Source organism: Elgaria multicarinata, chromosome 3 (genome assembly GCF_023053635.1).
Source record: "Elgaria multicarinata webbii isolate HBS135686 ecotype San Diego chromosome 3, rElgMul1.1.pri, whole genome shotgun sequence".
Lineage (NCBI taxonomy): Eukaryota > Metazoa > Chordata > Lepidosauria > Squamata > Anguidae > Elgaria > Elgaria multicarinata.
The window spans coordinates 156,227,963-156,242,706 of record NC_086173.1 but is presented as its reverse complement, the minus strand read 5'-3'; the positions used below and the strand labels follow the sequence as shown (position 1 = coordinate 156,242,706).

Genomic DNA, 14,744 nt, shown 5'->3' with positions numbered 1-14,744 from the left:
GGGTTTCCCCAGCTGAAGCTCATCGCCTGGTACCCTCCAGATGTTTTGGACTCCAACTCCCATCATTTCTGACTATTGGCAGTGCTCGCTGGGGCTGATGGGAGTTGAAGTTCAAAACATCTGGAAGCTCTCCGCAGTGGCAAGGGCACCATACCCTACCATAAAAATACCTCGATGGGCCTAACCCCTGAGTTTCCCCCAGCTGGGTGCCCCCATCATCCCCAGCCACTCCATCCATGCTTGCTGGAAATGATGGGAGTTGTAGTCTAGGACATCTAGGAGGACATCCGGCTGGGGGAAGACAAGCTATCAGTGACCAAAACAATTTGAGGGGGGGGGTTCGTGGGGCGCAGAGAAGAAGGTCATTTAAAAGCGCTGCCCTAAAGGGGAGCCTGTTTCGTCGGAAGCCTCCATCACTCGTGTCCGCAAATGCAGCATTTTCATCAGAACCGGAAATAAAAGGCTGTTGCATTTTCTTTCATTTCTCTTTGTCGTAAGCGGACTAGAGAATCCACTTCCTGTCTGACTCTCCTCCTCTCGTCTTTTTATCGTCTCTGGAGGGGAAACTTCACTTCTTCCTTTTTGCAGTTTTGGGGCGAAACCGGAGCTGCAAAGATCGGATTCCCCGGCCAAGGGAGCAGGGTGCACGCGGACACATACGCACGCACACACAGAGGTGAGTTGAAGCGATGCGGTCGAGGGAGGGCACGAGTATTGCCTTCGTTAGGACCAACACACGTGTCACAAAACGTGTTCGCCAGAATCGCCGGCTGAGTAGTAAGCAACACCTGGTTTTGGAGAGACAACCTTTTTATTCTCCCAGCATTTTAACAGTCTATAAATAAACTTTAACTTGGTGTTTTAAATTTGTAATTTTGCATTGCTGCTGTTTTGATCTGGTTGAGCTTTTATATTGTATTTTATAGTATGGTTTTATACTGTTGTTTTATACTTTGAATGTTTTTAATTTTTGTGAACCGCCCAGAGAGCTCCGGCTATTGGGCGGTATAGAAATGTAATAAATAAATAAATAAATAAATAAATAAACTACCTAGGGATAATAAAGCTGCAGTTTGCAAGTCTTAAGAAGAATCCAGGAGGTTTTCTTCAGACTGCCCTTGTAATTCTGTATGTGTCTACTCTGAAGTAAACCCCGTTGAATTCAATGGGACTTGCTTCCTGGTAAGTGAGCAAGCCGAAACACCTGCCATTTATTGTTTTTAATTGCTTTTAATTTTTCTACTGGTCTTAGCTTGTTAATAGTTAAATATGTTTTTTAGCTGCGTACATTATTTCTTGTCTTAGACAGTTTAAATTGCTTTTTTAATCTGTAGGCCACCCTGAGATCCCAATGATATAGGGCAGGATACAAATGTTTTAATGAATAGATAAAATTCTGGAACCCCGGAGGGCATCAGGTGAGGGACAGCTACTATAAATTATTACCTAGGAGTAAGTCTCATTGTACTCCATCGAGCTTGCTACTGAGAGACGATGACTAGGTGACAGAGAGAGAATGACATTGTGGAAGAGAGCTCAAACTGTCACATGGGTGGACTTGAAGCAGAATTGCCAAATAATTATATATTTTTTTGTTTATTAAAACATTTGTATCCCGCCCTATATCGCTAGGATCTCAGGGTGGCGTACAGATAAAACCAGAACAATGTAAACTGGTTGGACTCGATGGCCTTGTAGGTCCCTTCCAACTCTGCTATTCTATGATTCTATGATAAACATAAATAATATGCACAGATAAAAACATATTAAATCATTATCCAATTAAAATCAGTAGAAATGTTTTAAAAGCAATAAAAGCAGTTCAAACTCTGTGTAACCATGGATAATTTAGCCTTCAAAGCCTTTGATAAAGAGCCATGTTTTAACTTGGCGCCGAAATGAAGCCAGCGTCAGCGCCAGGCAGGCCTCCAAGGGGAGGGTATTCCACAACCGAGGTGCCACAACAGAGAAATAATAGGATGGATGGAGAACACCCAGTAACATCTCTCTCCCAAACTTTAAAACTCTACTGATGGGCAAACCTGGGACCTTCCAGATGTTTTGGACTACAACCACTATCAGCCTCAGCCAGCATGGCCAATGATATGGGATTATGGGAGTTGTGGTCTACTACCAGTAGAATCATAGAATAGCAGAGTTGGAAGGGGCCTACAAGGCCATCGAGTCCAACCCCCTGCTCAATGCAGGAATCTACCTTAAAGCATCCCCGACAGATGCTTGTCCAGCTGCCTCTTGAAGGCCTCTAGTGTGGGTGAGCCCACAACCTCCCTAGGTAACTGATTCCATTGTCGCACTGCTCTAACAGTCAGGAAGTTTTTCCTGATGTCCAGCTGGAATCTGGCTTCCTTTATCTTGAGCCCGTTATTCCGTGTCCTGCACTCTGGGAGGATCGAGAAGAGATCCTGGCCCTCCTCTGTGTGACAACCTTTTAAGTATTTGAAGAGTGCTATCATGTCTCCCCTCAATCTTCTCTTCTCCAGGCTAAACATGCCCAGTTCTTTCAGTCTCTTTCTTCAGTAATCCTACTACTAGTAATAATACCACAACCCATTAGGGTTTATCCTTGCCCCCTTCTTCCAAACCATGCCCGGGTTCTCCACTGCAAGTTTTGACCCCTACAAGTTGTTCATCTCATGATATTCACTCTCCGTGGAATGGTAAATAGATGGGGACCAAAGCCGTTGCTGTCGGCCTCAGTTAACATGTCTGTAACATGGGCAGGGCTGTGCTAGTCAGCCCCCACAGGGCTGTGCAAGAATTCCCAGCAAAATATATATCAGGAGTGATGAACCTACTTCAGCCTCGGGGCTGCCTTCCATTTCAGAGGCTGGCTTCCAGTGGTGGGCAGAGTTGAAGGCAGAAGGGGCAGGGCCAGAACACCAGCCTATTGTGGCTTCAAGTTCTTGCTGCCGGTAACTAAGACTGAGGTGTTTGAACCTTATAGAAATTGAGAAAAACCGTGCCAAAAGCCAGTAAACCACCAAATGACAGCTGTTAGGAAATCCTCTACACTTTGAGAGTATTCTCCTGGGACGTTACCGTTCAGAGATCCTGTTCAGGTCAACACGCTAAGCCACTGTGGCTTAGCGTGTTGTGTGAGCCATTCCTAACCGTGGTGGTTACATAACTTAGGATGACCCTATGGAAAGGAGGACAGGGCTCCTGTATCTTGAACAGTTGTATTGAAAAGGGAATTTCAGCAGGTGTCATTTGTAGGCATGCAGCACCTGGTGAAATTCTCTCTTCACAACAATTAAAACTGCACCAGCCTTGCCCTCTTTAGCTAGAGTGACCAGATACAAAAGAGGGCAGGGCTCCTGAAGCTTTAACTGTAGTGATGAAGAGGGAATTTCACCAGGCCCTGCATGTATCCCAATGACACCTGCTGAAATTTCCTTTTCTATACAACTGTTAAAGATGCAGGAGCCCTGTCCTCCTTTCCATAGGGTCGTCCTACATAACCACAGTTTAAACGCGCTCACTAACCATTTGCTGCAAAAGGGTTAGCGGCCTAACTACATGGCTTAGCGTGACGTCTGAACAGGTCCAGAGTGTTTAAATGCTCCCCCAACTTGAAAACTAGCGCCTCAGCCGCGCATGTAATGCACAAATATTGCTTGCTTCAGCTAGGATGGAATGCTCCCTCCTGAATTTTATCATGTATATCTATTTTTTCTTTCTCCAGCCTAACATTTATTAGAGAGCTATCATTTGGGAAGCTATCTGTGGACTGAAAGCGAGGAGTGACTTGACCCGAAGAATTTTTTTATTTATTCATTACATTTATATACCGCCCCATAGCCGAAGCTCTCTGGGCGGTTTACAGAAAATCCCTCAAGAGACGGAACAGGTCCTCCTTGGTTTGCAACTGAGCAATGGAGACTTTGAGTGTGGAGGGGAACATGTCTGTGGAAGATGGGGAGCTGAAAAGTAGGGAGCAGAGTACGCCCACCGTCAAATTGTGGCCCGGCCTGGAGGGAAGAAAAACCCCACAAGTTGTACATATACAGAGTATTGGAAAGTTACAGGCGGCATCATCTCCACAATATATTAAAAAGGAACTGCAGGCACAACAGTGTTGGGACGCCCAGTGGCAGGAGTTCCTGCGGACGCTGCAGGCCCCTCACCCAGGATGGGGGAACACGCAGGCGCCTGAGGAGCCCAGGCCCTGGGACGACGCCAAGGCTTTCCTGGCCTCCTTCGAGCAAGTGGCGTCGGCGTGCCGGTGGCCTCGGGACAAGTGGGTGGCCCTCCTCCTGCCGGCCCTCAACGGAGAAGCCGAGCAGGCCTTCAGCGGCCTCAGTGGCCTTGACCGAGGAGACTATGAGAAGGTGAAGGCGGCCATCTTGGAAGGGGAGGCCATCTTGCGGGAGAGGCAGCGCCAGCACTTCCGGCAGTTCTGCTACCAGGCCACGGAGGGGCCGAGGGGCGTCCACGGCCGACTGCGGGAACTGTGCTGCCGGTGGCTGAGAGCTGAGAGGCACTCGAAGGAGGAGATCCTGGAGCTGCTGATCCTGGAGCAGTTCCTGACCGTCCTGCCCCAGGAAATGCAGGGCTGGGTGAGGGAACGGGGCCCGGAGTCCTGCGCCCAGGCCGTGCTCCTGGCCGAGGAGTTCCTGGCGAAGCAGAGCACGGTGAAAGAGGAAGGAGAGGTGAGGACTCCCAGAGGGAGGGGTGCTGAGGAGACAGCTGATTCCCCCCACTTCTGCCTCTGCATTGGTGTGAACTAAGATGACCATGTGTCCTATTTTACAGAGCACTGTCCTCTATTTGAAGACATCCTTTAATTCAGGGACTACTGAATCTAAAGGCATAAACAACCCTAAAAAGGGAGGGAATGGAGACCAGGGCCTCAAAATTGCCCATCAGTAGCAGGAGGGCACTCTCATAATCATGTCTTGCTTGTGGGTTCCCACAGACAGCAAGTTGGCAACTTTATCAACAAAGATAAAGACTAGATGGGCCCTTGATCTGATGCTACATGGCTCTTACTATGCCTTTATGTGCACCTGGACAGGAGACTGAGCAATGTTCGCTATTTCTATTGACATTTTACCCACGTCTCAGGATGGTGAAACCAAGATTTTATTTGTGAAAGGCCTTTTATTTTTAACAAATAAAATCTTTGTTTCAGCATCCTGAGGCATTTTGCTTCTCGTCACACGGCTATTTTGGATGCTCTATTTAAATTAGAGCAATTGTTTCTAAATTTGCATCCTTACCTATCAATTAGCATATGTAAATGTTATGCAAATCGGTGTTCTCTTTGGTTCTCTTTTTGGGAGCTGCTGATGTGGCCGCCTTCACAGCAGTGAGCTCTGAGGATGGGCGACTTCAAGGCCTTCTGCATTTCCTCCCTGCTTATGGGTCTTTTATCTTTCAACAGGTTTGGACTGGACAGGCCTTTAAACAGAGGACTGTCTTGTGTAAAATAGGACACACTGCTAGAGATGTAAAATTTCCAGACATTTTGAAGCCATGGGGGGAAAAAACTGCCCCCCCATCTTTTTCCAGGGGTGGGGGAACTGAAACTTTGGGGGGAATTGAAAAAATGCAATATTAGCACTTTTTACAGGTTGAAAGTCACTTTGTTACTTTAGGAACATAAAATGTAATTATGTCCAAGTTGGTTTGGCATAAAATTATCACATTTGGCATATTAAAAGTACAGTGTATTCAAACAATTATTACAAATTAAATTTCCTTTTTTAAATTTTTAAGGTTTTTTTGGTAACAAATGGAGCTACAAGCTCCTGAACTGTTAGGAACACCTGAACTGTATGGAACCTCTTTGGCTTTGCCAGTTTATGAGGAGCAGGCAAAAAACAATTCAAACTAACAAACAAACAAACAAACAGAAGAAACCATAAACATTAGTAACAAATAAAATTTGCTACTCCTCTACAGTGTCAAGCAGGCATAAAGTATCCATTTCCATAAAAAGAACTGAGAAATAGAGGGGACCAAGACTCAATGAATATGCATAGAATTTAATCAGACTCATTTTCCGAGCTGTAGCCATCACTATCGGTTTCAGCCTCTGCTTCAGTGGCAGTGCTGCCCCCTAGAGGCAGAAGTGCATCTTTCTTTTTGCATTTGAGAGTTGTAGTCTCAGTTTGCAACCTAGGACTTGCTTGTCCTTGGTGCACAGAAATTGTAATAATCTGATTTTGTACATAGTTTTTAGAAATCATTTGGAGAGGTTTGTCTACAACATTTTATTCATCATGCTAAAATAAAACATTCCATAATCCATTTTTCCTTCATTTTTTTCAATTTTTGGGGGGGGAAAAGGCTTTGAAAAAAATGGGGGGAAACTGTCCCCCCCCCACAAAATCAGATTTTTTTTCTGGGCCTTCACATCTCTACACACTGCTACGCCACACGGTCTCCTAATGTGTGTTCAGCTTGGTTGGCAACCACAGCTGATGCTTGCCACAGTTCCCCGGCGAGAAGGGATATGACCCCTAGGCCGACCCACTCAGCTGACCACAAATGTGGTCCAGTGTGTGTACATTTTGAGTCTTCTGCCCAGCGCCCCCAAACCTGGACCCAGCCATCCTTATGTGAATTCTCCATTGAGGAGGAGGTCTTAAGTTTCAGCATAACTGAGAGTGTTGCTCACCCTGCGTGGTGTTCTCGTTGCCATTCCAGGAGTCGTGGTCTCTGGAGGTGCCGTCGGCTGTGAATCCTTCCGAGGGAGGTCAGGATCTACCGCCCGATGTCTGGCCAAAGCAGCTGGGGAAGGGTTCCAGGCAGGAGCAAGAGGAAGAGGCCAGCTCATTGGGTAAGGTTGAGTGGCGTCCATATTTCTGGATGTTATGACACTTAAAAAACCCCACAACTTCACCCTTTTAGCAATAGCTTTTCTCTAATTGTTTTCAACCACCAGTGGCATAGTGGTAAAGAGATAGCCTAGCTACAGTTATCCATGCCCTGATAACCTGTTGTCAGATTACTTCAATGTGTTATATGTGGGGCTGCCTTTGAAAGCAGTCCGGGAACTTCAACTGGTACATGGCTTGGGACCGCAATACCTGATGGAACGCCTCTCCCGACATGAACCTACCCGTACACTGCACTCAACATCTAAGGTCCTCCTCCGAGTGCCTACTCCGAGGGAAGCTCGGAGGATGGCAACAAGGGAGAGGGCCTTCTCAGTGGTGGCCCCCCGACTGTGGAATGATCTTCCCAATGAGGCTCGCCTAGCGCCAACGTTGTTATCTTTTCGGCAAAAGGTCAAGACTTTTCTCTTTTCCCAGGCATTTTAACAGCATTTAACAACATTAAGTTTGTTTTTAATGGGCCCCAGAATTGTTGTTTTTAAATGGATACTGTTGTTTTTATACTGTTTTTATGTTTTTTAAAAATTTTTATACTTTTAATGTTTACTATTTTTAATTGTTGTAAACCGCCCAGAGAGCTTTGGCTGTGGGGCGGTATATAAATGTAATAAATAAATAAATAAATAAATAAATAAACTGGTACAAAACCAGGAGGCAAAATTGTTAGTAACGGGGACTGGCCAGTGATTTCACAGTACGCCAGTACTTTTCCAGCTGTACTGGTTGCCAGTCCAGGCTCGATTCAAAGTGCTGCAATTAAGAACATAAGAAGAGCCCTGCTGGATCAGACCGAGGGTCCATCTAGTCCAGAACTCTGTTCACACAGTGGCCAACCAGCCGTCGGCCAGGGACCAACAAGGCAGGACATGTTGCAACAGCACCCTCCCACCCATGTTCGCCAGTAACTGGTGCACCCAGGCTTACTGCCTCGAATACTGGAGATAGCACACAACCATCAGGGCTAGTAGCCATTGATAGCCTTCGCCTCCAGGAATTTATCTAACCCCCTTTTAAAGCCATCCAAATTGGTGGCCATCACTACATACTGTGGTAGTGAGTTCCAGAATTTAACTCTGCGCTGTGTGAAGAAGTCCTTCCTCTTATTTGTCCTGGATCTCCCACCAATCAGCTTCATGGGACGACCCCATTGGGTTCTAGTATTTTGAGAGAGGGAGAAAAAGGTCTCCTTATCCACATTCTCCACACCGTGCATAATTTTGTACACCTCTCTCATGTCTCCCCTCAGCCTCCTTGTTTGCAAGCTAAACAATCCCAATTGATGTAACCTTCCCTCATAGGGGAGATGCTCCAGCCCCTTGACCTGGCACCGAAAAGATAACAGTGTTGGTGCCAGGTGGGCCTCTTGCATATATCCTTCTTTGTTGCCTTTATGTCATCATTTTATTTTGAAATAAAGTAAGGTTTCATGTTGGGGGAAAACATGAACCTAGCCATGTACTATGCTCAACCTCTAAGGTCCTCCTCCGGGTGCCTACTTGGAGAGAGGCTCAGAGTGTGGCAACAAGAGACAGGGCCTTTTCAGTGGTGGCCCCTCAATTATGGAACAATCTCCCCAATGAGGCTCGCCTGGCGCCAACATTGTTATCTTTTCGGCGCCAGGTCAAGCCTTTTCTCTGAGTTTTTTAACTGACCCCAGAATAGATATTGTCTGTTATTGTTTGTATTTTATGCTTTTGATGGTTTTAAATTTTGTGTATATGTTTTTAACGTTCACTGTTTTTAACGTTTATAAACTGCCCAGAGAGCTTCGGCTATGGGGCATCATCATCATCATCATCATAATAATGATGGTGGTATTTTGCCCCACCCCCTTTTGCCTGAGGGCTTCTCCGAAACTGTAAAAAGTCTCTTGGCCTGAAAAAGGTTTGACAGTCCTGGCTCAGAGTGTGTCACAAAATTGAATATTTTTGTCAAAGAAAATAAAAAGATAAGAGAAAAAATGCTAATAGGATATATATCCTGACAGCTGCAAGGCAACTAATAGCAAAAAATTGGAAGACGGAAAGGATGCTGACAGTAGCCATGTGGAAAAGGAAAATTTGGGAAATAGCAATTAGTGAAAAATAGACACAGAAGTTACCATTTCAAAGAGGAATAAAGCAAAGAGATAATTTTAAGAAGGATTGGCAAAAATATATAGAATATATAAAGAAAGAAAAGAATAGAACAACTTTGGCAGAAGCTTATAGGACTCTCTGGGACTCCTGAAAAAGAAGTAGGGTTATATATAAATACCTCACAAAACAAAATGGAAGAGATAAAGAAAAATGATAAACCACCCTAGAAAGAAAAATAGGGGAAATCTATGTGAGACGGGCAGGGGTGGGGGAGGGGACAGGGTAGAGGGATAAAAGGTGACGCTTGAAAAGAAAGTACTTCTGGTAAAATTTTTGGTTGTATTTTTTTACTGTATTTTGTAAGTTTGGTGTGTGTGTGTGTGTGTGTGTGTGTATTTATATTTATTTATTTATTTATTTATTTATTTTATTACATTTTTATACCGCCCAATAGCCGAAGCTCTCTGGGCGGTTCACAAAAATTAAAACCATAATAAAACAACCAACAGCTTAAAAGCACAAATACAAAATACAGTATAAAAAGCACAACCAGGATAAAAACCACGCAGCAAAATTGATATAAAATAAAGATACAGAGTTTAAAACAGTAAAATTTAAATTTAAGTTAAAATTAAGTGTTAAAATACTGAGAGAATAAAAAGGTCTTCAGCTGGCGACGAAAGGAGTACAGTGTAGGCACCAGGCGGACCTCTCTGGGGAGCTCATCCCACAACCGGGGTGCCACAGCAGAGAAAGCCCTCCTCCTCCTAGCCACCTGCCTCACTTCCTTTGGCAGGGGCTCACGGAGAAGGACCCCTGTAGATGATCTTAAGGTCCGGGTAGGTACATATGGGAGGAGGCGTTCCTTCAGATAACCTGGCCCCAAACCGTTTAGGGCTTTAAATGTCAATACCAGCACTTTGAATTGGGCCCGGACCTGGACTGGCAGACAATGAAGCTGGAAAAGGACTGGCATAATGTGATCTCGCCGGCCAGTCCCTGTTAGTAACCGTGCTGCCCTGTTTTGTACCAGCTGAAGCTTCCAGACCGTTTTCAAAGGCAGCCCCACGTATAACGCATTGCAGTAATCCAAACGAGAGGTTATCAGAGCATGGATAACTGTAGCTAAGCTATCTCTGTCCAGATAAGGGCGCAGTTGGTATATCAGCCTAAGCTGATAAAAGGTGTTCTTTGCCACTGAGTTCACCTGTGCCTCAAGTGACAGCTCTGGATCCAAGAGCACCCCCAAACTACGGATCTGATCCTTTAGGGAGAGTGCAACCCCGTCCAGAACAGGGCAAACATTACCTCGCCGGACAGATGAACCACCCGCTAACAGTACCTCCGTCTTGTCTGGATTGAGTCTCAGTTTGAAACTTAATAAAAATATATAATGGGAAAAACAAAACAAAAGGCTGCCGATACACGTGAGAAGGAGCCGCTTCTCTCCGTCCTCCGTCTTTTCATTTCTTCCTCTCGTTGGAAAGAGACCCAGAGGTGGCCATGGATCGCTTTCTTTGTCGTTGCAGGTCAGCAGCAGGATCACCTTCCCCAGGGCAGTTCTGAGCCGGGGGCAGCTGAGGGCCCCTTGCCGGAAAGAGGCGGCGCGTTCGAGTGTTGCGAGGAGGGAACGTGGCTCGGGAGTCAGCAGGGACCGGAGGGCAAGTGGGGGCCGGAGCCAGAGGAGAGCACGGGCGGCGCTTTCCCTACGGTCGAAGGCTGTGCTGATCAGGAAGGAGCCAGAGGCTCCCACAGAACCCACTGTGGTCACTGTGGGAAGAGCTTCCGCTGGAGGTCAAACCTCCGAGCGCACGAGCTCATTCACGCCGGCGAGAAGCCGCAGCGGCGCTCGGTCTCCCAGAGAAACGGTAACGACGGCTCCCGCCTGGCGGTCCGGGACGGCAGCCAGACCGGGGAGAAGCCGTACAAGTGTCCCAAATGTGGCAAAGGTTTCCTTCAGGCCCGATCCCTGGCGACGCACGAGAGAATTCACGTCAGAGAGAAACCTTATCCCTGCCTGATGCCCAAACTGGGTGGCGCCGTGGCAGAGCGGAAGAGACTCATGCGGCGTGCGCTCTTTATGGGCGCCGGGGCCACCACTTCCCAGGCCAAGCCAGAGGCCGTGGTGGACCAGTCTTCCTTACCCAGAATTCTGCAGGAGGACTTTGTCGAGGGGGAACAGGATTCGGGGGAAATCGCCCTCGTGGGGTTATCCCCCGCCGCTCAGGATGAGCTCCGGGGCGAGGAGGGCTTCAACTTGGAAAACTCCACTCCAAGCTCCGCGATTGTTGTTCCAGCCGCGCTGAGCAGCAGAAGCTACTGCGGCCGTGGTGGAGTTTCCATACAAGTTTTAATGATGGGGGAGGCGGAGCCTGTTGACCCGATGCCACGCCCCCCTCACGCCCCTCGCCCCACACCTGGGAGGAGGCCGGGCGGGGCCCCCCGCACCTCGGAGGTGTGGAAGTACTTCCGCCAAATGTACGACCCCCGGTGGGGGGAGTGCCTCCTCTGCAGGAAGCAGGTCAGCCGTGGGAAGGTGATTGGGCACCTCACCAACTCAGGCATGATTCACCATCTGAGGAAGCAGCACGAGCTGGTGCTGCTGCAAGGGGACATGGGCAAAGCGAGGGCCGGCGGCTTTCCCTCCCCGCTGGCTCCGGAGGGCAAGGCGAAGGGCAAGAAGAGCAGCAGGAAGGAGAAAGGAAGACAGAAGGCCCCGTCGTGATGCAGCAGCTACTGCCTGTCTCCAGCCTCCAGAATAGCAGCCCTCGCCTCTTTCGGCAAGACATGTGGTTCTCTTGACGGTGGGCCCGGAGCCGGTGCCTGACCATGCCTAACCTGGACCCCCATGCTGCCCACACACACACACACAGACCTATGCGTGTAGGTTTCTCATGCTCACGATGGATGTCACAGATGGGGGTGGGGGAAACTGCTTGTTTTCCCCAGGTGTGGCCCTTGGTGCCACCTGCCCTGCAAACACATGACGTTCTCCATCACACAAGCAAAGTGTGACGTGGACTCTTCTCCTCCTTATTTCCACCCCCACCATGGTTTTCAGATTTCTCTTCCAAGTATTTATGTAGCTTGGAAGATGAAGGATCAGTTTTGTGAGGGTTTTTTGCGGGGTGGGGTGGGTTAAAAAAAAAAACCCAACTTCTGTGCGTTTTGTATGCAAACACCATTTAATAGTTAAATAAAATTCCTAATTGCTACGTTTGCAGGCTCAGAAAACGGGCCGTTACGTGCTGGAATACAGGTGGGTAGAATCCAAAAAGGTAGAATCCTGCACCACATCTATAACAAGAGGTTCTAAATTTGCAGTCCATTGTAAAGTCAGCAGATATTTTTGTGGATGCTTGAATGTACATTACACTGTTCAATATATATAAATCTGTGATAAATCCAGAAGCTGGAGCTAGTGCAGAACGCTGCAGCTCGGCTGTTGTCTGGAGCTGCCCCTTTCCAGCGTGCAACTCCTCTGCTGAGGGAACTGCACTGGCTGCCTATTCGCTACTGGGCCAGGTTTAAAGTTCTTGTACCTGTGTATAAAGCCCTAAACAACTTGGGACCAGGATAGCCGAGGGAGTGCCTTCTCTCCTACCAACCTGCCCGGTCACTGAGGTCATCCGAGAGTCTGCTCCTGGTGGTCCCACATAGACCCATCCTCCGATTGGAGTCCACCAGGGGAAGAGCCTTCAGCGTGGTGGCCCCCCTCCTGTGGAATTCCCTGCCTCTGGAGGTCAGGCAGGCGCCAACTTTGTACTCCTTTCAGCGCCTCCTGAAAACATCATTATTCCGGGAAGCCTTTCCTTAATGTCCAGCCATGAGTCACTGTATTTGCTTCTTTTAAAATCTGTTTCAAGTGTTTTATTCTGTTTTTATTTTCATTTTACCTTGTACGCCGCTCCGAAATTTTCAATGGGGAGCAGTATATAAATATTGTAAATAAAATAATAATAATAAAGAATAATATAAAGAATACTGTGTCTCGCATATCAGTGAATGTGTTGATTTATTACTATATAGCTGTTTGCTTTAATTATTGCATTTATATCCTGCCTTTTTTCCTTTCACAAGGAATCCAAGATGGCTTACCTGGTCCTCCTCCTCCTCTCCATTTTATCCTTATAACCCTGTGAGGTAGGCTGGGCTGAGAGTCTGTGAGCTTCCATTGCCAAGAGGGGACTAGAACTCAGATCTCCCAAATCCCAGTCCTACACTCTAACCACTACACCACACTGTTTCTCATTGAATAATCCATAAAAGGTATTTCATTTTATCCGCTTCATTCTTCCCTCATGTAGCTTGGCTGTTTTGATATGGTAGTGAGCATCTTTTGTATAATTTATTTTTCTCCATTTGCTTATGGATTCAACTGATACTAGCTCCGTCAGCTGCTCTGGTAAAAAAAGCCAGCTCCATCTGGCTTTTTTCCCTCCCTCGGTTGCCATACAGCAACAGTCATTCCATCAGGCTGCAACAGAGGGAAGGAAGGAGTGCTTTCAGAGGGCAACCACGGTGTTCAGGGGTTTGGAAACAAAGCCCTATGCAGAGAGACTGAAAGAAATGGGCATGTTTAGCCTGGAGAAGAGAAGGTTGAGGTGAGATGATAGCACTCCTCAAATACTTGAAAGGTTGTCACACCGTGGAGGGCCAGGATCTCTTCTCGATCATCCCAGAGTGCAGGACACGGAATAATGGGCTGAAGTTACAGGAAACCAGATTCCGTCTGGACATCAGGAAAAACTTCCTGACTGTTAGAGCAGTATGACAATGGAACCAGTTTACCTAGGGAGGTTGTGGGTTCTCCCACACTAGAGGCCTTCAAGAGGCAGCTGGACAAGCATCTGGCAGGTATGCTGTAGGGTGGATTCCTGCATTGAGCAGGGGGTTGGACTCGATGGCCTTAGAGTCCCCTTCCAACTCTGGTATTCTATGAAGGTAAGCAGGGGCCACTCCATCAGCTGGGCTGAGACACCGTCAACCTTTGGCTCCCCTTTTCTTTGAAGTGTTTCCAGTTGCACTCTAAATATTTGGTAACCTCAAGAACTGGGGCCCCTCCTTTCCCCCAATCTCTTTCACTTTGGGGTCATGTTTTTTAGCTTGTATGCTTGGGCACATGGACTTATTACTGATTTTTGTAAGCCACTCTAGGTGCGTTCCGGACTGGAGAGTGGCACAAAGATGCTATAAAGAAAGAATCCCCGCTATTTATCATGATCTGTTCTGGCCTGTGTTGCTGGGGAAGAAACTAATTTTGCAGCAATTTTCGCAGACGCTTTTTGTGTAAGTTAAAAAAAAAATACATGAAGCAATTCTCTTTGGTTAGTATCTATTTTAATTAAATATTTTTAGGTCACCTTTCAGAACAATTTTTTTTACCAAGGTGCCTTACAAAAGGCATGAACCTATAAAACACAATTTCAGTACCAGAACATAGTAAGTACATGATTTTTTGCTATTTTTTGTTTCCTTACATCAGCCTTCCTCAACCTGGGGCGCTCCAGATGTGTTGGACTGCATCTCCCAGAATGCCCCAGCCTGCTGGGGCATTCTGGGAGTTGTAGTCCAACACATCTGGAGCGCCCCAGGTTGAGGAAGGCTGCCTTATATGCTTTCAGATATCAAAATGCATAGAATAACCAACATCCTGTGAACAGTCTAATCACCATTTTTTACTTCTTCCATTTCAGAGCAATATTTCATTTATTCCCAATATTCATGAGCCGGTTTTCAGGGCCAAGCCCCCACAAAGTGAATGAAACTATAGTACATTAGGGCAGGTTGGGTAAATGTA

General features: G+C 46.9%; 1 protein-coding gene across 1 annotated transcript; it reads left to right on the top strand.

Moving 5' to 3' along the window:
* The first annotated feature begins 558 nt into the window (after nucleotides 1-558).
* On the top strand, nucleotides 559-12,668 carry LOC134396159 (uncharacterized). Its single transcript, XM_063122553.1, has 4 exons — nucleotides 559-676; nucleotides 3,707-4,673; nucleotides 6,676-6,808; nucleotides 10,474-12,668. The coding sequence occupies exons 2-4, from the start codon at nucleotides 3,897-3,899 to the stop codon at nucleotides 11,667-11,669; spliced, it is 2,106 nt and encodes a 701-aa protein (XP_062978623.1). The 5' UTR covers nucleotides 559-676; nucleotides 3,707-3,896; the 3' UTR covers nucleotides 11,670-12,668.
* The last annotated feature ends 2,076 nt before the right edge of the window (nucleotides 12,669-14,744 follow it).